We start from the raw sequence: 23,472 nt of genomic DNA on the forward strand, positions 1-23,472 counted from the left end.
GTTTGCCATACCGATTGACTCTTTCATGAACCATTTCTCTATAGCATGTGATGTGGTTTGATGGCATTTTATCCACAGTAGAAACTCTTTCAAAATTGGGAGTCGATCCTCTCAAACTCTGCTGCTACTTTGTCAACTAAGTTTAAGTAATACTCTAAATCCTTTGTTATCATTTCAACAATCTTCACAGCATCCTCACTAGGAGTAGACTCCATCTCAAGAAACCACTTTCTTTGCTCATGCATAAGAACCAACTCCTCCTCCATTCAGGTTTTATCATGAGATAGAAGCAATTCAGTCACATCTTCAGGCTTCACTTGTAATTCTAGTTCTCTTGTTATTTCCACCACATCTGCAGTGACTTTCTCCACTGAAGTCTTGAACCCCTCAAAGTCATCCTTGAGCACTGAAATCAACTTCTTCCAAAATCTTATTCATGTTGAAATTCTGACCTCTTTCCATGAATTACAAATGCTCTTAATGGCACCTAGAATTATGAATCTTTTCCATAACGTTTTTGATGTACTTGGCGCAGATCCATCAGAAGAATCACTATCTATGGCAGCTATAGCCTTGCAAAATGTATTTCTTAAACAAGAAGACTTGAAAGTCAGAATCACTCCTTGATCCATGGGTTGCAGAATGGGTTCTGTGTTAGCAGGGGTGAAAACCACATTAATCTCATTGTACACCTCTACTAGAGCTCTTGCATGACTAGGTGAATTGTCAATGAGAAGCAACATTTTGAGAGGATTTTTATCCTTATTTGTATGTCTTAACAGTGGACTTAAAATATTTCATAAAGAAAACAAAGAAAAATTCTATAAACTATATTGTAAACAGATGTGCTATCATCCAGGCATTGTTTCATTTACAGAGTACAGGCAGAGTAGATTTAATGTAATTCTTAAGGGCCCTGGGATTTTTGGAATGGTAAATGAGCACTGGCTTCAACTAAAAGTGACCAGCTACATTAGCTGCTAGTAAGTCAGTCTGACCTTTGAAGCCAGGCATTGACTTCTCCTCTCTAGCTATGAAAGTCTCAGATGGCATCTTCTTCCAATAAAAGGCTATTTCCTCAATGTTACAAATCTGTACAGTGTGGCCGTCTTCATTAATTATCTTAACCAGATCTTCTGGATAACTTGTTGCAGTTTATACATCAGCACATGCTGCTTTATTTTGCACTTTTACATTTATGTTATGATCTATCCAGACCACTAACACTTTCTCCATATCAGCAGAAGGGCTGTTCTGCTTTTTTTAATCAATCATGTGTTCACTAGAGTAGTACTTCTAATTTCCTTCAATAACTTTTCCTTTGCTTTCACAACTTGACTATTTGGCACAAGGGGCTTAACTTTCAATCTATCTTGGTTTTTGATATGCCTTCCTCACTTCTATAATCATTTCCAGCATTTGATTTAAAGTGAGAGAGATGTGACTCTTTCACTTGAACACCTAAGACGCCATTGTAGGATTATTAATTAGCCTAGCTGCAATATGGTCGTGTCTCAGGGAATGGGGAGGCCAAAGGAGAGGGAGAGAGATTGGGGAATAGTAGGTCAGTGAAGCATTCAGAACACACACATTTATCAGCTAATTTCGCTCTTTTGTATGGGGGAGGTTCATGGTGGCCCAAAACAATTAAAATAGTAGCATCAAACATCATTAATCACAGATCACCCTAACAAACATAATAATTGTGATAAACCTTGGAATAGCATGAGAATTACCAAAATATGATACAATTTACCACAAAGTGATGAAATGCTGTTGGAACAATGGTGCCGATATACTTGCTTGACACAGGGTAGCTGCAAACCTTCAATTTGTAAAACAAAAAAAAACAAAAAAAACAAAAAAAAAAAAACACCCTATCTGTGAAGTGCAATAAGGCAAAGCACAATAAAATGGGGTATGCCAGTATTTACCTTTCAAGAATGTAAACTTGAAGATCCATATCTCAAATAATATATTACAAATTTACTAATAATTCTAACAAAATCTTATAACCCCCCATTTTGCTCCTACTAAAATTAGCTGATTGATTTCTAATCTAATTGATTTTAGACACTTACTAAATCTTGCCTCTCATGCCATGTAGGGTACAAAATTATCTGTGTAACTGATTCAGTGCTCTTTGGTTTTTAATTAAGTTTTATGATTTATGGAAAGCATCCCCTTCCTGTCGTTCTTTGAATAAAAGCTTTGCCTCCTGCACTATGAAATTTACTCTTGATTCTTGCTTCTTCAGTACTGTTTATAGGCATCTGTGTTTTCATTAATTTCTTTTGGTTATAAATGGTCAAAACTAAGAAGATCATAACGAATAATAAGTTTGTCATGTTTACAGAGTCCATTGTACTGATTGATTTTCAAGTAAAAACAAATTGCAGTCAGCTGCTTTTATTTTCCTTGAATGAAACATCGGTAAAAAGAATGATAAGTAGTAAAAATATACTCAGCTCTATGTAAAAAGGACAAAGGTAAGGTTAATTTTAAGACTAGAGCTGGGCCTTCTAAAATCTGAAGGAAAAAAACATGCTGGAGTGAGTGATTTATATTTTAAAAGTTGCTCAAAGCAAATGAAAACACACCTCATCTAAGAAGGACGAGAAAGAGTTACACATCTTAAAAGACTAAGAATATCAGAGAATTCCTTTAACTTGTTTTGTTCAGGCTTTCTATTAAACTAGAGGTCCAAGTTCATTCTTACTCAGCCTTATAATCATCTTCAGACATGAATATTGAGAAAATCAGCAACGAAAACCCTGTCTAACACTTGAGAGTATACTTTTCACACGTTTAATCAGCTGTTTGCTTGCCTCCCAGGTCCCACCAGTATGAGTTTATTGGGCAGCCTTTCCCCTGTAAATTACAGCTGCTCGTATTTACAGCTCCAGAATTCATTCTTCTGAAGAGCAATTTCATCTAGGGTTGCCATACCAGACAAGATTAGTAGTTAGCAATCACTTAAAAGGTATTACTATTATTTTTGAACCCACCTGTTCTTTCCTTGTTATTTAGATAAGATGCTCCCCTGTGCATTAGACAGAGATATAAACTCCCAAGAGAAAAGAACCTCATCTTACTTTCTGCATCTCCATACACATGTCACATTGTGCTGTGCGTGCACAGGAGCTTAATAAATGTTTAATTTGGATAATTTGGCACTTTTATTCCATAAAGTTTGCTGCCATTTCAGAGCCATTCAATCATCTGTATGGTGTGGTGAAGGCCAAATATCAGAACAGAAAGAGCACCGATTAATTCATCAGCCCTGGGCATGATTCCTTTTCTCCCACATCACTGGCTATGTGGCCCAGGGCCAATTATTTAATCTTTTTGAACCTCAGTTTCCTCATCAGGTAATAATGACTACTTTGGAGGGTTATTGTAGGGATTCGGAGGAAGGTCATAATGATAGCTATCATTTACTGAACCACTGCTGTAACTGTATATATTAACTCATGTAATCTCCTCAATAATGCAATAAAACAGGTATTATTATTCCATTTTAAAACAAAGAAACTGACACACATAAAAATTAAGTAACTTGCCCTAGTCCACACAGGTAGTCAGTGGCAGAGCCTGGAATTATACACAGACAGTCATTTTCTAAGCTCACTCTCAAACTCTTAACCATTAAGCTACGCTGTCTCCTTATGATTACAAGAAGTGCCTTTAGACATGCAGTTAAAGTAGCTACTATTATGAAAAATTGAAATAGGAGTCCTAGGTTACCCCCATAAACAAGGCCATCAAGATCCAGTGGGGAAGCCCTTTGGGACACACGTGCTTCTAACACTGGGTCCTCTAGACTCTATTTGAACATGCAGGCTGGTCCATCCCATTTTCACACAGTTCTTGTGATCAGCTTATTTCTTATTTGAAGCTCAAGCTCACCTACTGGCAAATTTACTAGGTTTGTACACTAGAGCTACACATAATAATCTAATCCAAAATCCACATATTAGTTTATCCCTTCATGCCGCCTTTTAGTTTTCTTATTTATTTCATTTCTTTGTCAAACACCTCAGGTTTATTCAGCTATCCTCTTATATCCACTACAGCTTTCATCTCCCAGCTAATTTTTTCCTGATCACACTCCCATTTGCCAATAACCTCTAAAAATCTTCTGGCCAAAGTGAATACAACATTCCATTGTGGAATAAGTATACAGAATTCAGGGAGACTATTACCTATATTGTTTTGTACACTCTGTACTAACACAGGCTAAATATGCATTTTCTTTTACAGCTAGCACCTTATACTTTGGGTTCATACTTGGAATCAGCAGTCAAAGAAATCATGAAAATATTAAAGTTCTCTATGGTGTGCAATTGTTTTTTTAACCCAAAGGCAAGAGTGTACTTACATTTTATTAATATTTATTGCCTGCCTACTCAATGAAAAACGTGATGCTAAGCCCTATGAAAAATGAGAAATCGTAGGTTTCACCTCTACTTTCAAGGAACACATCCTCCAGTGGAAGGGAATGGAGGAAAAAGGAAGTGGAGTGGGGGAAGCCAACTAAAGAAGAAAAACAAGGGAATGGCAAAGGGCACAATGAACGTAGGCCCAAGATGTAAAAGATCAGAATTAAGAACCTCAAAATAAAACTGCTAGAAGCAGTGTGGCTTGATTTGAGCTGCAAGAGGGACAACTAAAAGAGATACTTCCACCTGTGTGTTACATGGCATAGTCCTCATTCATTCCCATTGTTCCTGAAATCTGAATAACTTCGAATCTTTGTTCTGTCTTTTGTCCTATTAACTACCCTTCCCAATTCATGTTATTTGCAAATTTGATTCATCTTCTTTGACTTGACTCTAAACCTATATTTGATTAACTCCATCCCTGTGCACCACATTTTCATTTAAACCAAAAAAAAATTACCTAGAATATATTTTATTCTCTCAAAAAACAGTGAGTTCTTAAGGAAGAGAGTCACCTATCAGTGGATAAAGCTGATTGCTATGGAAAAAAAAAAAGCTGATTGTTATGGGTTTATTGTACCTGTATCTCCATGGTTTCTTCTGGAAAGCTTATATGAAGAAAGAAATGGAAACTGACCATTGATAAGAACCCCTTAGAAAGAAGTACAGACTGTTCTCAGAAACATCAGCAATTTAGTGAAGAGAAAGAAGTAGCCATGGGGCACCTGGGTGGCTCAGTCGGTTAAGTGTCTGACTTCAGCTCAGGTCATGATCTCCTGGTTCATGAGTTTGAGCCCCATGTCAGGCTCTGTGCTGACAGCTCAGAGCCTAGAGCCTGCTTCAAATTCTGTGTCTCCTTCTCTCTCTGTCCCTCCCCCACCTCTAAAAAATCTCTAAAAAATAAATAAAGACATTTAAAAAAAAAAGTAGCCACATCCCCAGCTCCATTCCTAGTAAATTCCATAAAGTTGGTCCTCTTCCTATTGTTTCTTCCCATGTTCCACCCATTTTCACTGTGCCACCATGAATTTCCCCTCAATGTCTGCAGATTTATAAGTGACCAGAATTTTTTGCTCCAAAGAGCATCAACAAAATCATACTTATGTAACTTTCTTTCCAATTCCAGCAATACTGAGAACTGCATAACCTAAAAATCTTTCTATAAGCACATGGCTTAAAAATGTATCATATTAAATTCATAACTTAGCTCATTTAAAAAAATGGAAATTCCTATATAGCCCATGAGGAAGCTGAATACCAGATTTGGATTTTATGACTCACACAGTGACAGCAGAGAGGACTTGGTCCTATACAAGGTCCAAGACTTCAGCACAAAGCAGGATCCTTAAAGGGCTCCTCTTTAGTTTGAGTGTAGGATAGAAACACACACACAAATAAAACACCCTCTAGCACAAGAGAATATGGGGAGACACTCTATTTTTGCCTATACTTGGCTGGGGAGAAAAAAATGTTTTCTTACAGAGTTTTAAAATTCAAATTTACGTCACTAGTGTGGTATACCACTTGGCAAAGAAATCAATACAAATATCAGTTGTAATATTCCTGGCATACCTGCAGAATTTCTCTGGAGAGAAAAGACCTCAGGTTTCACAGGTAAATCTTCAATGAAGATAAGGTCAGACATCAAAAGTATAAAACACACTAGGAAATACTACATCATGGGCAAGAGTCAGCAAGCATAAGAATAGGCAGATTTAGAGCCCCTTCAACTGCAGATGGATAAAGATTACAATGTAATGTAAGCATGTTTAAAATTATTAAAGACTTAAAAGAAGGAATCAAAATCACAAGAAAAGAATAAGAACAAAGGGGAGAAGTACTAAAAATTTGAAAAAGAGAACTCTTAGAAATGAAAAGGGCAGGTATTGAACTAAAAAAAAACTCAGTGGATCAGCTAAACAAAGGATTAGACAAAGCTGAAGAGATAACTGATAGACTGGGGAATAGATATGAAGAAATCGCAAAGGGCACAGCACTGAGGGATAAAGAGATGGAAAATACCAAAGGAAGTAGAAGAAACTTAGAAAGAAAAGCGCCAACATCTATCCAATAGGAAAACCAGGAGGAAAGAATAAAAAGAATGAGAGAGAAACAATATTTGAGGAGATAAAGACTATATGTTTTCCAAAATGGATGAAAAAGATGACTCTTCCAATTCAATAATCTAAAGAATCCTTGAGCAAGATAAGTAAAAATAAATTCATCCCTAGGCTCAAAGCATTTAAACCACAAACCCCAAGGAAAGGGGGATCTTAAAAGCAAATAGAGCAAAAATTTTTTTCAAATGAATTACAATCGAACTGACAGTAGACTTCTCAACAGAAACCTGAGGCTAGAAAAGCAATGGAATACTTCCTTCACAGTTCTTCTAGAGAGAACAATCTAGAAATCAACACCTAACTAACCTAAGAGTAAAAATGGCATAAAGCACATTTCAGACCAATACTGAGAGTTTGCCACTAACAGATCTACCACAAGAGAATACTAACATAGGTCCTTCAGGAAGGAAGAAACAACATACAGAAGAAAGAAATAGAATGCAAGAAACAAAAATAATTTGAGTATCATTAAACGTTGCATCCTTGATATATTCTGAATGAAAGAAGACTAAGACCCAGATATCATGTCTTTATCACATTGTAATGTTTCTTCAGGATATCAAGTCTGTCCTCCCTATACCTGTAATCAATAAAAGTTCGTCAGCTTATCTAGGTAAAAAAATTAGAATTTTTAAATTTAGTTTACAGAATATTTCCAACATAGGGATGCCCAAAGGAAGAGAAAGATCTGGTCCTCCAGATATGCATTCTTATTAGTAACCATAGAGTTACAAGTTAAAAGTCTGCTATTTGAATGACAGCAGGCTCCTATAAGATGTTTTCTTATTTGAATCATTCTGTCTAGTGAGGATGTAATGATAATATGAATCCCAAGATATATTGTTAAGGTGGGGGGAAGCAATGATTAGTAAAAGGGTACAAAGAAAATTTACTTTTCATTGTATGATCTTTGTCTTTTTAAATTGTATACCATATACATATGCTACTTGTTGAAAATATTAATGAAGTATGCAGTTATTTTTAGAATTATATCAAATAAAAATATAACAATGACTTTGTCTCGAGTAAGAAAACATAAGGGGGGGAATGGCTTTTAGGAATTCAAGGACATAATATAATATAGTAAATATATTCATAAGACACCATTGAAAAAATCATTAATATTTTTAAAGTGAAAGTGAAGATCTTTTCCAAATTCCGAAATAATTCCACTAGTCTTTTTTCTTGGAGACCTGCCCTCTAACAGCTTGAAAGCTATTTTTTCCCCTTACATAAACTCCACGATGTGTCCTCATTTCCAATGTTAATTAAGTAGGCCTTACAATAAAAGAGTCTGAACTATTTCCCCATCAGAATTGTTATCTATTATATATGACTGATACATGGAAAGAGTAAGATTTTTTCCAATTAACCTGAAGGACTTGGAAAAATGACTTTGAGATTTAACACTGAGAACTTTTAACTACTTTTTGAATAGTACAAAGACTTAGATTTCCATAAAACATGAATTTTTAAGATTTGCATTAGAACTAAAAGCAATTTTAAGTAAAAGTAAAGAATGCAAATTGCTACATTAAAGATTTTACAGCATTAAAATGTAGTAAAACTATACTTAAAATTGGTTTATAAGTGAATCAGGAAAACTAGAATCATTTCTTTTTCTTAACCCTTACTTTATAATATCTCAGGGTATCTCCAGCTAACTCAAAGGAGTACAAAAGCTTCAAATATTTCTGTACATAAAATTTTACTCACAATGTACAATACGATCACATCAGGCATCATTCATTACTTATCACATTCCAGAATGATGTGGTATGCCTTACTTGCATTATTCAACTTAATTTCCAGAACAAACCCACAAGGCAGATATTATTATCATCCTTTATTTCATACATGTGAAAATAAAGGCATAGAAAAATGAAGTAACATAGAAAAGGTCACACAGCTAGTCAACAGTAGAGCTAGGACTCATGTCGGTTGATGTCTCTCTAACTTCAATTTTTATATTCTTGACCACTATGTTAAATGTTTCCAAGAAGACCAGGGCTTGGGATAATATTAATCAGCTAAAGAGTTATTTAAAAAAAATTAAGGATCACCTACATAAAAAGAAGGTATACCTTAAGTACTCAAGTTAAGTCATAAGCAGTGCATGGTCAAAAAGCCTACAGTGAGAGTTACTTGGTTTCTTCTTCTTTTTCCTTTTTAAAATTTATGATATGAAAAAGTCACATTGAGACCTAAATCCCTAATTTATCCAAAGTCCATGAAAACACATTCATCCATCAAATGCAATACAATCACTTTATCATTAGATACCGAGTTTAAAGACCAGAAGCATCTTAGCAAGCATGACTGGAGATTCTATCCTAGGGAAATTAACAGATCCCTCCATGGGTATGGATCCCACATTACACATGACACCAAATGATTGGTTCTGTGTCTTGTCTCTTCCCTTGAGCAATTCAAATCTGAAAAAGTGATTTTAACAGACACTGTGAAGGATCAGAAGGTGAACTTCCTTCATCCCAGGTTTTCTTTATTACAATAAAGTTTATTTAATGATTTATATATGTAAAATTTGTATTTAGTTAGAGTGAAATACATTCAAAAGAATACTAAAAAAGATCATCCTTACTAGTAAAGCAAAGGTAGCTAAAGTTTTTCTTTCCTTATTAACTGTATTATCTCCAAATTTTTACTAAAATTCTCTTCTCCCACAAAAAAGATATACGTTTTGGTTCTAGAATTTCACTCTGAGTCATTTTGGGGAAAAAAAGGTATGCTGTAACAGAAATGTTTTGAATTTTCCCTTGCTTCTGATTTTTTTGTCTTTGCACGTAAAATGATATAAAATAATGTAAGCTTCTGAAAAATATGCCTTTAAAAGAAAGCTACATGATCATGAAACTAAATCAATATGTTCTGTTAATGGTGAAAAATGTGCTAATTTAACCATATCAGGAAATATAACACAATTTGACATTAATAATAAATGCTAACTGTACCTACTACTAGCAAAATAACTTTGTTAGTATAAATGAATTAAAGGATTTTTACTACCTACACTATAACAGTAATAATGTAGACTTTTAAAAATCAATCAGCCTCAATCAATATATAGTCACCTTTGAAGTAAAGCAACATTCATATAAGCCTCACGCTTAATTTTTATCATTTTGAAACTACAGATATTAAAAAGCTACACAAACAGGAATGCAACTTGAGTTTATATTCATTTAAATACTCACTAAAAATAATTAAAATCCCATCTCATGTTTTGATCTGTGGCTAAGAAACCCATTATTTTACACACCGAAAAAAAGAGCCATTTATCACCAAAACGTCTGATCTCCTTTTCTTTGATATCACACATATCTTTTTTTAGCGTTGCCATTTGATACCAACTTTTTCCCAGTTATAAACGTTTTAATTTGATTTAAGTTGGCAGTTACTTACAGGAGACTCTCACATCTTTTAGAGTTATGCTTTAAATCATGACTGAAAGATTTATTTTCAGTACACTAAGACAGCTTTGCATATTAATCAGATCATCAGACACATGTTTGCTGAGGTTTAGTGATTGTGCAATAAATACAGTATGGCAATGAGAGAGCTGTTAAACCTCAGCACATAGGTTTCTAATACATTTTATTGAGTTATCCAAGAAATAATCACCCAGCTAAATCCAAGTTAAACACCTGATGGAATATTAGGATGTTTAATTAAAAATGAAGTTATGCTGTACATGTGGGTGATTTTACACAGTGGCTAAAAAAGAAGGCCATGAAAAATTAATTTTATTCAGAAGATATACATAACAGCCTCTTTGTGAAGTTGGTAAGTAGATTCAACCATTCCACTAAGATACACTGATGCAGAAATAGAATAAATAAATTAAGGGGAGGGGGTACAGGAGAGACCTCAATATAGTAACGAGGGTTGGTAAATGTCATGCATATTTAGACTGTCTTTCAAGAAACTAGTAAATCCTATTACTTCATGCTCAGCAATTCCATTGTGAGGGCTCAACAGAGGGCCACTGGGGCCAGGAAATCAGTCCCCTTTCTAAGCTATCAGGCAGTATCCAGCTCCAGCAGGCCAAAATTTAGGCCATTCCTACACTTACAAATCTTGACAGTCCTGATGCTTTCTCTACCTTGGGAGAGAAAAACTGCCACAGTCTTCACCAATAAAGACAACAGAAATATTTGGCAGTTGAAGGGGTGGGCATAAGAAAAAGCCCAGACCTCGTGAGAGATGATAGTAGGATAAATTCCTGAACATAGAGCATGGCATAAGAAGGATGGAAAGAAGAAGGAAGGAAGGAAGGAAGGAAGGAAGGAAGGAAGGAAGGAAGGAAGGGAGGGAGGGAGGGAGGGAGGAAGGAAGGAAGGAAGGGGAGAGGGAGGGAAGGAAGGAAGGAGCAGAGAAACACTAGACTAGGAGTCAGAAGACCTGAGTTCTAAATTGCAGATCAGTATCTATAATGAAACAACTTATATAAGTTCCTTCACCCTTCTGTGCCTTAGTGACCTCATCTGCCATCTCAGACTTTAGGACCAGATGACCCTGAAGACCTCTTTAAACCAATATTCAATAAAGTCCAGCTAATATGGATGCAAGCACATCTTTTACCTCCTCATTTAATTGACCACTCATTTATGTCTTTATTTATTCACCAATATTCATGGAGCACCTTGAATAATAAGGTGCAGGCCTTATACTATGTTTTGAAGATTCAAAAGTGAACAAGATACATGCTTTACGTCCATGAGAGTCAATGCCTGGGGCTGTAAATGAGGTGAGGAGACAGAGGGACAAGAGGGTGAAAGCTGGGTAGATAAGCAGGAGACAAATCTTGAAGGGCCATATAGGTCATGTTAAGAAATGTGAGGTCAACGGAGGATGCTAATGTTTTTTTTTTTTTTTTTCACTATGGAGTGATATGATCAGATGTGTGCTCAGATATTCTGTGAAGAATGGACTGGAGAGAGATAAACCTCAGAGCCCTAAACTACTGTACTACCAGAGAGAATGGAAAAAAAAAAAAAAACGATCCTAGTAAAGAGAATCAAAAGGACTTGATTAGATGTGAAAGTGAAAAGGGATGGGGGGAGGAGGTGATTCTTGGTTTGTTGGCCAACAAAACTTGGTGGGTAAGGCCACTCACTGAAATAAAGACAAGAAGTGAAGAACCAGGTTTCGGGAATAGAAGAGATAAGGCAAGAGTCATGAGATGATGGATTCAGTGTAGGGTCTCGAGATTAAAGGTCCCCAAAGAAACTCTGGAAGGTATTGGATATCTACATTTGTATCACCTTCTACAGAATCAAATAGCAGTTAGTTCTCTTTATGAATCATGGAAGATTCTCTCCCTAGTGGTTCATAACTATTTAGAAATTATAGAACCCATTTGCAATCTTTAAAAGCTCTGAATTCTTTCTGCAGAAAAATGTACACATGCACATATATTCAGGGAATTCATGGACCCCCAAAGTCCATCCATAGACTTGCAGGTGTCCGGGAATTCCAAGTTAAGGATCCCTACCAGAAGTGGAAAGAAGGCAGTGATTAAAGAAGGAAGTCACTCAGAGTTCTTCCCTGAGTAGATGAGACAATGTTGAAAATGGTTTGATTGTTCAGAGTAAATAGTATAGCAATGCCAGACAGCACCTAAGACAAAAGACTGGCCTAATGGTCACAGACCAGTTTCATCTTCCTGGACATTCAGCTGAACTACATTTTCTCAACTCCTCAAGTCCATGTGATGAGTTCTTACCAATGGTATGTGAGAGGAACAGACATGTATGTTACTTCTGGTCTGAGGTAACAGTGGGTGTGTATTCTCCATGCTTTCACATCTATGGTCCCTCTTCTCTTTGGTGTTAGAGGCAGTGTGTTGGGCATACTTCATCAAATGGCAACAACCAGGGCCCCTGGCTTAAGCAGGCTCAATCCCAATGCTCCTCAGCTCTCCCCAACACCACATTTGACATATCAAACTGAGATGTGAGTGAGCACTTTTTGTATTAATCACTGAAATTTTGGGACATGTACAGAAGCTGATGTTAGCAACCTTTAGTAATGAAGTAAATACCAATAATAACAATACTCGTCATACATAAAGTCTATAGGTAATAAAAATAATTTTACACTATCTGCTTTAGTTTTCTTTATTTTTTTTAAATTTTTTTAATGTTTATTTATTTTTGAGACAGAGAGACAGAGCATGAACAGGGGAGGGGCAGAGAGAGAGGGAGACACAGAATCTGAAACGGGCTCCAGGCTCTGAGCTGTCAGCACAGAGCCCGACGCGGGGCTCAAACTCACGGACCGTGAGATCATGACCTGAGCCGAAGTCGGACACTTAACCGACTGAGCCACCCAGGTGCCCCTGCTTTAGTTTTCTTTATAGCAACTACTACCTGACAATATTTTACATATTTATTTATTTTCCTGTTTATAGTCCCTCTAACTCAACTAAATCATAATCTCCATGCAGATAGGACCTATGTTCACCACTGTATCCTGTTTCTAGTTCAGTGCTCAGCATATAAAAGATCCTAAATAAATGTTGAATAAATGGGTGAACAGATTATTTCATGTGATTCTCCTCCAAAGTTATTTTTTAAATGACACAACTTCTATTTATAACTACATCAACAAAAATGGTGTAAGGTGTAAGGTGAGGGGTTAGGATACAACCTGGAGCAATCGCTGGGACAGATCCTTTGAAACAAGTGTTATCCTGACAATTTCTCAGATAGGAGGCAGGAATGTCTTGCTTCTCAAATAGTGAAATATGGTCTTGGGCCAAGAGGTGCTAGAAGGCAGAGATAAACCATGACCCACTGTCTTAGAGCACCAACTTAACTCAAGGGTAGTAGGTAAGTTAAATGTTTTCACGTGTTATGGAATAGAAATGAATGGATTTTTAGGAAAAAAACATAATTTTTTTCAACGTTTATTTATTTTTGGGACAGAGAGAGACAGAGCATGAACGGGGGAGGGGCAGAGAGAGAGGGAGACACAGAATCGGAAACAGGCTCCCGGCTCTGAGCCATCAGCCCAGAGCCCGACGCGGGGCTCGAACTCACGGACCGCGAGATCGTGACCTGGCTGAAGTCGGACGCTTAACCGACTGCGCCACCCAGGCGCCCCCATAATTTTTGATGAAATTTTATTTACCCTTTTGGTGGGCCTTTTCAGGATGGCTCTGGATGAAGACATTCTCTCTCTTCTGTCATTAGAATTAATTCAGAAGAAATTTAAAAACCACATTGATATAGATAAAAAGCCTGGGTTTGCCAGTTAGAAAGACCTTTGTATTTTGTATTCAGCTGTTAACTCTATGGCCTTAGGAAAAAAATTAATCACTCTGAACCCAATATATTTTTTTAAATGGATATATACCTATCTTGTAAGAGACTTGTGAAGAGTAAGGTGATGTATAGATAGTATAAGACACTGAGAAGTAATGTAACTTGCCCAAGGTCACATAACAAGTAAATGGTAGGACTAGATTTTGAACCCATATCTGTTTGTCCTTCTCAAAGCCCTTGGCTGTTATAGACAGCTACTTAGAGTAAGTCTGGGATTGTCTTCTTATAGACTGAAAGTTCAAAGATAATTAGAGAAAGCTAAATATTCTGTTGGGTTATATTTAACTCCCTAGTTTTAAATTTTACATTGCTCAGATCAATCTTATACCATTCCAGATTTTCACAATCTCACATGTAACCCTTTTTTTTTTCCTAGTGGAAGAATGATATGCAGAATTGGCATGGCCATTATTCATCTCAGATTTTCTGGGACAGCCTTTATTTCAAAATCATACACCATTTCAATGCCATGAAAAAGCCAGTATTTCTGATCACAACTGCACCAGAAGCAGTACCAAATACTGTACTCAGGAAATATGGTCACCGCAGGTGTTGATATACAGGACGACCACAGTACCTGATGTGCTTGGGTGTACTGGTGGAGACGATGGGATAGAAACATTGTACAATGACTGCACTAGAAGTGCCTGATTTTGATCTAGTAAATCCTATGATAGTTAATTACCAGAAATCTGCATATTTAACAAGTTAATAAGACTTATGGGTAAGTCACATGATCACTAAGTTTGGGAACTTCTGATTTAGGAAATAATCCCCTTATGAAAGAGTCCTACATATCAAAGATGGACACTATCCATTTTCTATTAGAGACCTTTGTAACCAAATAGTCAGTCATTGAAGTTTGAAGAACATCACTGAGAGGTACTTATAGAAAGAAACAATCTAGTGACTCAAGCCCTTCTGTGGGCATCCTTCTGTGCACAGTGGTAGGACCTATTCAGGAAACTTTTCACTTCCCAAATGGTCCAGAACATTTTCTGTCTCACATTCTTATCTGTCAGTGTCTTTATTAAAACAGACTCTGCAGGTCGAATGGAAGCAGGAGTTGCACCATATCTATTGTAATGAGATTTATGGAAAGTAATGTAAGATGGTAACCACCAGTCACCGGAGGTAGCAGCTTTCTCTTAGGGAGAATAATGGACATTCTGGGGTCATCTACTATTAGAACCCACTTACCCAAAGCAACAAAACTACTATTGATATGATTTTAGTTAAGAGCTAGTATTTTCACGGCACGTTTTAATATATATATTAAATGATGTTTAATATATATATTAGTTTCTAGTATTAGTATCCAGCAGACTGAGTTCAAAATGAACTTGGATTAGGAATAATTAAAAAGTAGGAAACTTTAAATACTTTTTAGATAAACAACAATGAATGAATATTGAATGATTCAGGTAAAAATTTTTTTTAAAAAATTCTCAAACGTGCATGGAGGAGGTAGCATGTCCTAGGAAGTGTGTTGGCCATGAACTTGAATAATGTGCTTTAATATAGTCATACAGATCCCAGAAAAAATGGGCTCCAAATGAGTAAAATGAATTATGAAGTCATAAAATCCACACACCTTTCTATAAATGTTCAATATTCTTCTAGTTATAATAGCTACAAAACCTCTATAGAACGACTTTGGGGAAACGCCCAGTGAATATGCATCACTGAAACTTCCCACGTCCTACCTCCTAGGACTTCCTTATTAATAGTTCCAAGCTTTGAGAGACACTTGAAACTTGAAACATTATTTTCCTCATGGATTACTTTGTACATTGGCATAAAAACTCATTTTCTAGAAGATGGAATGATAGTCTTACCCGTTTCACAGCTGGGTCCGGTGAAGCCTTGCGGGCAGGCACACACATTAGCGGCGATACAAGCTCCTCCGTTCCTACAGCCGTCTTTGCAAAATGCTAGAAATAATTCAGATACATGACTTTCATACTTCAAAATTGAGTAGTTCAAGATACTTCAAGCCTAGCTTTTCTTCATTCCCTTGGAGATGTGGACGTCAAATTATATATGGTATTATAACTTCAAATTCATATAATATCTTCCATGCAGGCAAGAAACTTCAACCCAATTTGTAAAACAGTACTCTTTTCAATGGTAAAGAAATATTTCACCTGTGAAACGACACACTAAACTTTCTTTTAACAAAAAGCAGTAATCTTACACAACAGGAAGCACATTAGAATTAGAGTTGCATCTCATTGTCAACCTGAAGAAAAAAAAAAGGCAGCTATCCTAGAGTTTTCTTAAGGAGAAAACCACCATGTAGAGAATGATAACGAAATAAGAAATGACTGACTCCTATGAAATTCTGGCCAAAGTGCCAGAGTATTGGAGAAATGCCCCAGCTTTCACAAAATTTCTAAATCCAAGTGATGAACTGGCCAATGGTTAAGAATTTGCTGTAGTGGTCTTCAGGAAGAGCCTTAGTGTCCTCTACTGAGGACAGGTCAGGATCCAGGATCAGGGGCAAAGGCACTACAAATCTTGCTGTGTTAGAGTAGGTTTGTGAGTGAGGGGAATTTGTCTGTGACTAGGAAAGGGAGCCAAAATCCGAGCTATTGCAAGTGAGACCTTTTGAGTTGTGCCGCCTGATTCAAAGAAGGTGAGAAAAACAAGATGGGTGAGACTGAGTACCCTTAGATGCTTCCGTTTCCACCTCAGCTTATTCTTTGGCTCTGTGAATCTCAGGGGCCATTCCCTGGTCTGTAATGGATGAGTTAGACCAGCTTTTTCCAGGCATTGGGATAAAAGCTTTCTCGCAATTTTTCTGGCATGTGCTTCCTCTCATTAGTTAGGATGTACTTTCTTTGAGTGGTAAAATGTAGCAATCCAAGATTCTGCTGCTGAGTTAAAGGAAGGGACACAAAGAGGCCATTTAGCTTCTTTGGTCATAAGTCCTAGTCTGTCTTCATCCAAGGCAAAAAGAATACCTAGTCACCAAGGATTCGTAAAGAGATTAAGAATGTAAACCTCATAAATAATAAAGTGTACATCTCCTAGACCACATGTGTATCTTCTTTGGAGTAATGTTTAAGGAAGAGCACAGGACTCAATGATTCAGATCCTATGTCTACATTACTTATCTCTCAGCGTTTGACATTCCCAGTAGGGATACACACATGAACTGGAGAATCTGTATTCAGGCAGCCTGTTGACTTAACTTCTGGTAAAACTGTATGGATCCATGAAAGTTCTCCTTCCTTCAAAGATAAGAATTACCTATCTGGATCTGCTCATGATTACAAGAGTTCTTTATGCTATAAACATTTGTCACATTAATTAGGAGTCAGAGTGAAATAGAAATAAGAGTGAGAAGTTGGTCTCCCAGATGAAATATTAACTTCTCCCCACCAAGCTCTCAGAATATCTGGGTGCTCTGAGGAAGTCCTAGGCATTCAGTTACACTATGCAATGGACATTAAACTTCTGGCTTTTCTCAGGATTTGTCTAGTATCTCTGAGAAAATCTTTGTGGGATTTAGACCTCAAAGTGAGTAGGCCTTGTTCACATTGCTCTAAATGAAACATTCCCATAGACTTTTATAAACCAGAGTAATCCTCTTGCCCATCGATATCTGCATCCAATGTATTCTTATAAACCAGGTCTTAAGATTCATGCTCATGGGACATGGTATTAACAACCATCCCTTGTTATTTCCTACCTCCCATATACACAGTGTCATAGAAAATTGATTTTAGCAAACTCCAGGACAATGGGCACGTGTGTTTGAGAAATGGGAAGTTTTGAAGCTTAAAATGTTTAAATTATACAAATCATAAATAAATCTACATGACATATACAGAGTATGGACTTTAGCCTATGGGAGTTAGCAGTTTCCAAAATAGAACCTCTATTGTGAAGGAGGAGGTAAGCTCATCTGATAAAAGAAAAGAGGGCACTGGTGAAAGAATGTATCAGGGGACAGTGGTGAAGTACTGTGGGAACATCCACTGATGGAAATGAAAATCTGAGCTCAGCAGGACTTTTAAAAGAATTATTGACTGGCATTGACAAACCAGCTAAAATGGGAAACTATAACATGTGGAGACCCAATATTCCCAGTTAACTTACTACTCAACAGTTCAAAAGAGAGTAGAGGGGTACCTAGGTGGCTCAGTAGGTTGACCATTGAGCTCATGGTTTCCACTCAGGTCTGACCTCACAATCTGTGGGATCGAGCCCCACGTTGGGATCTGCACTGCCAAGGAAGAGCCTGCTTAGGATTCTCTCCCCCTCTCTCTCTGTTCCCCTCCCACTCACACACTCTGTCTCTTTCTCTCCCAAAATAAAGAAAGAAACTTAAAAAAAAAGAGTAGAGAAGAAAAACTGTCAGATTGATCCCAAATAGAGGTATTTCCAAGTGGATTTTGCTAAAACAACAAATAGGTTGACTGTATTGGTGAAAAAAAAAAATAGCTGTCATGTTTGGATTCAAAAACAAGTATTTAAACATGGGAGGAGACTGGTAAACTGAAAGAAAAGGGTCAGAGAAACAGAAGATGAAAGGTCATGGAAGAAACAGAGTGGGCCAACTGGAAGCAGAAGGACTTGGGGTAAGACAATAAGAAGCTGAAGTCTGAGATTTCGAAGATGGAACAGTTCTGTCCAAAAGTGCTCGGGTGTGATTATGGGTGTGGTCTGCTAGACAGGAACAGAGATGGAAACCACTGAAATGGAGGTCAAGGAACATGAAGTCGACACTGTTTGAACAGTTTGGCTGCTTAAACACTGACCTAACCCAGGGGGAAGAGTATGAGCCATGTTGCAAAGTTCCCAGTGGCTGTGGGAAGTACCCAGAAGGCAGATAACAGTGATGAGAAGGGGTGGAGGGAGGTGAAGATGGACTGCCTTATCCCTAATGTGAGAGAGGCTGACATTTAAACCTTTTACCTTTGCATGTGGTTCCATTCCCCGTATAGCCTGGCTTGCAAACACAGTTGTGTCCTCCAACGGTATTGAAGCATAAAGCATTTTCATCACAGTTGTGCTGATTTGTGATACACTCATCATGTTCTGAAATGAGGAATACAATTTTGTTACTCAAAGATAGATTTTTCAATGAGACTGTATTTTAAACTACCTGCATCTTGGTTACTGCATGGTATTTCTTTCAAACACAGACAGACCTATACAAAGCCTATGTTAAAGAAGAGCTCATATTTTGAAGTATTGCATACTCCTCTTGAAATACATACCTTGCATGCAAAAGGATTTGGACAAAAGACCCACCAAGGAGGAGGAAGGAATGGCAGAAGGGGAGAGGAAAGGGTGGATAATTCTCAGAAGTGTATCCCAGAGCCTCTGTATGCAGTCTCTGTGGTTAATATTTGGGGAGTTATTGTCCCGACATAAATATGCTACCTAATTATTCTCTGTAACATGAAAAAGGTAATAGGAATGGATGTGAAATATATTGCTTCGTGAATCCTGGCCTGTAGGAAAATGGAGTTAAAGCTCTGGGAATTAGTTAGGATGCAGTTAACACCCACACCCACATGGCCAGGCATAAAGATACACATGCAAACTACTGGGGAATATCTGACCTCCTTAGGAATCTCTCTCCTCAAAGAAAGTATCAGAGTTCTGCTAAATAAGACAACTCGCCTTTATAATATGTGCAAATACATACTTTAAAAGATGCAATCAATATGATACTTCCTTTAACTGTGTACAACTTGACACTTTAGAAAACACTGAATCATCTGCTTCTCCCAGCACCCCTATGAGAGAGGCATAACCAATATCATTATTACCATTTTAAAAATGAGTCCATAGTAGCTCAGAGTGCTTATGTCGCCTGCCCAAGTTCACAGGAGTATTAGGAACATCAGAATTCTAGCGGAGTGTTCAACAAAAATGTAAATGTAAGGAATAAATACGGTGAAAATGAGAAAGAAATCAGATCTAACATCAAAATCAAAATGAGTAGGAAATGAAATATAAGTGAGGAAACGCTTATAAACTAGTTCAGCAAAATGCCTACAGTGGCACTACTTATTACTTGGTCTCTCACAAAATTATTACTTAGGCCTAAAATTAAATATATATTTTAATATGCTTATATTAATGGAGCTATTAATTCACTATAATATATATCATCAAAGCAAAAAGAAATATTTGCTTTTTATTTTAGAACTCTTCGTATTCTGGACAACACATGTATTATTGCAGACAATATATTATAATAGTAATGTATCTGTAAATGTGCTTTGGGCATATTCATTTGAGATTAGACTAAAGTCACTGATTTCAACTACTAAAATAGAATGCTCTGTTTTTTTTAAATAAAGATTAACATTATGCCCTGTGTCATATATAAGTATAAAGTTATAATATTTTGAACTCTAGCCTGGTAATAAAATTCTTAGACATTATTCCCAATAATCTTTCAGAAGAAAGAGAGCTCTCAATCACTAAGGTTTTAGAATTGCATGAATAGATACCTTATCCTCCAAATCCCTGGTTGAATTTCTCCAAATTGTACAGAGTTCCACTGTTATTATCTAGTATCAGAAACTTTCATAGTTATTATAAATTCAAGCACATTGATGATAACCTAGAAAATAGCCAGATTACAGCTGGGTCTCCTGCTTGGGGCTGTCCTTGGACCACTATAAAATTTCAGAGGGACTGGAATGGGCAGTCCACCTACCTCTGGGGTCAGCTGCCCGAAGCAAAATAAATCTACACTCTGAAGTTTGCACCTGCTGCCCATTTTCTTCCCAGTGCAATTCAAAGTGCTGCAGTTAATCTATAAATCTCTATACGGACAGCCGTAGGCTCTTTAAAGACAGCTGCTGATTGATTTGATGCTGTTTTCATCTCTGCTTTGGTTGTTTTCTTAATTAGACGGAACTCACTGGGTAGAGGAAGGGCCTAACAAGATGCAGTTTAGCACCCAGTATGATGATTCCCATACACTTTAATTAATTACACAAGCCTGGATCTGGTTACCCTGTTGTCATTTACTCTCGAGACTGCTGAAATGAGTAAATGTGCTCCTAAGCAATTCAAGGGTAAAGACAGTTTTCACGTTTTTAAATACACACCTTTACACATATTCTTCCCTGTGCCTGAAGTGTCTGCCCTATGGATTCTCCTGGCAAACTCTTATCGCTTCTAAAGATCACACTAAAATGTTGTTTTATGCAAAAATACCCTTCTCTCCCCCTCCTGCAGAGTCAGGGCCTGCTGGCTGTTTTCCTCAGCACCATATACAAGGCTCTGTTATTATATTTTATCACAAATATCTACTTCTCCTTGATTCTCCATCTTCATGCCCCACCAGGAACAGTTAATTTTTGGACAACGATTCTGTATTTTTATTTGTATTTCATTTCAGCATTCAAAGAATGTTTCTAAAATAAGTAATTAAAAGAATGATGATCCGAGGGGGCTGGGTGGCTCAGTCAATTAAGCATCTGACTCTTGATTTTGGTTCAGGCCATGACCTCACGGTTTGTGGGTTTGTCCCCACGTGAGGCTCTGCACTGAGAGCACAGAGCCTGCTTGGGATTCTCTCTCTCTCTCTCTCTCTCTCTCTCTCTCTCTCTCTCTCTCTCTCTCTCCCTCTCTCTCTGTCTTCTTCTCTCTCTCTTTCTCTCTGCCCCCTCTCTGCTCTCTCTCTCAAAATAAGTAAACTTAAAAAAATAAAAATAAATGACCAAAGGAAGAAAGCTAGGAAATACTTCCTCTGCCATTATAATTCAAGCCAATCCCAATTTGTTCAGTTGTAGACTAGATGCCAAATAGAAGCTATTGAAAAATCTAAACTTTATTTTTTATTTATTTATTTTTTTACTAATTCTACTACAATGGTGTTTTATTTTATCAGGGATATTTCAAATATTAAGGTAGCAAGACATATTTTGAAAACAAAATATTAATTCCTTTACACTATCATTTTAAAATTCTTTACACCACTTAAACTTGGTTATACTTATAACCATCAACTAAAAGTAAACTGTGACTTCAGGAAAAGCCTTTAAAAATGCCTATGTCTCACAGAAGAATTAAGTTTAATTTGATAGCCCTCCACAAAACAGAATGTGAATGAAGCAAGGAGCAAATATTCTATAAGGTCATCTCTATAAATAGTTAATTATTGCTGCTGTATATCCAGTTTTGGTCAAATGTCAACTTCTTACCCCTTCCCTGACTCACATATCCCTAAGGACTCCACCAGCAACCTCTCCATTTTTCATGCTCCCTCTAACATTTGTAACATACAATAAGTTAAATTAAATAAAATCAGGAGGGAAATATTAAGAAAAAATTTAAATCAATATTATGTCACAATGTTTGAGAAGAGGCATGGCAGGATGTAGTAGTAAATGAATTCCAATTTTTCTCTCATGTATATTGAAAAGCAGACATTTCAGATCTGATGTTCACAATATCCAGTTCCTAGGAATTAATGCTATTTGCACATCTTCAGTTAAACCTTTCATTGTTCGTGTGACATGACAGTATGGCGGTCCAGATAAATGCTAGGATTGAAACCAAATACACTTCTCTCTAACTGTTCTTCATTAAAAATATTAGCATATGGTTATTTTAATCAAAATTTATCACATTTTCTATCTATACATCTAAAATTTAAATTAAATGGAAAAAAATAAACATGTAGAAAGGAAACACCACAACTCAAACATTACTAAACAAAAGTAATGTGGTTGTCAATTATTACAGTACATTAAATATAGAATCAATGACTGTACAATAATAGTGGGGAAAAATTTGTCCTATGTGCCATAATTGCCATGCACCTTTATGTACTATATAAAACTGATTTCATACCAGTGACAAGGGTCAATATATTAAAATTCCTCTATATAAAAAGTGATAATATGTACACTTAGATTTATCTAAATGCAAATGTCACACAGAAATAATATTTTAGTCTCACTGATCAACCCCTAACCTGAGTAGCTTAATGTCTCTAAAATCATTTTAAGACTCCACACCCAACAGGTCATCTGGTCATAGTCGGACTTAAATTGGGCTTGAAATTTGGTATTCATATTGAGCTGTTTCTAGAATGAATGAACTATCTAGGGACAAAATGGCCATGTTAAAATTCACATAGCTTTTCTTACAATGATATCAACACAGACATACAATACACATAGCACATGTTCTCTTCAAGGATTTCACTATGATACAAAATGCAAATACTACAGAAAAACAGGAGTGAAAAGTAATTTAAATATATCTACAATTTGATTTAATACAATTTTTATTCAAGGTCTGTTGTATATTAAGACTTTTGCAGGATTAAAAATGTGATTATAAATGGTAGCTCCCTCAAAAGCTTATAGTTTAGTTGGGGAGATAACACAAAACCACAAGTGCCACATGAGGGCATTGTTAGAAATACCGAAGTAAAGAAGAAACCTGTTTACAGAGGGCTGCAAAGAGGGAAGAAGTTATTTCTAGTTGGGTCAGATAGGATTTCAAGAATGACTTCATGGAGAATGGAGCATTTGACATGGATATTTTTATGTATGTAGGGAAGGTGCAGAT

The 23,472-nt window shown here is 36.6% G+C and overlaps 1 protein-coding gene across 1 annotated transcript in view; it reads right to left on the bottom strand.

Annotated features, from left to right (window-relative positions):
- NELL2 (neural EGFL like 2) overlaps window positions 1–23,472 on the bottom strand; it is a 335,790-nt gene that overhangs the window by 77,826 nt on the left and 234,492 nt on the right. The window contains 2 exon segments of the mRNA XM_030322242.1: window positions 15,750–15,845; window positions 18,838–18,960. Of these exon segments, the coding sequence (XP_030178102.1) occupies window positions 15,750–15,845; window positions 18,838–18,960 (219 nt within the window).

Source organism: Lynx canadensis, chromosome B4 (genome assembly GCF_007474595.2).
Source record: "Lynx canadensis isolate LIC74 chromosome B4, mLynCan4.pri.v2, whole genome shotgun sequence".
Taxonomy (NCBI): Eukaryota; Metazoa; Chordata; class Mammalia; order Carnivora; family Felidae; genus Lynx; species Lynx canadensis.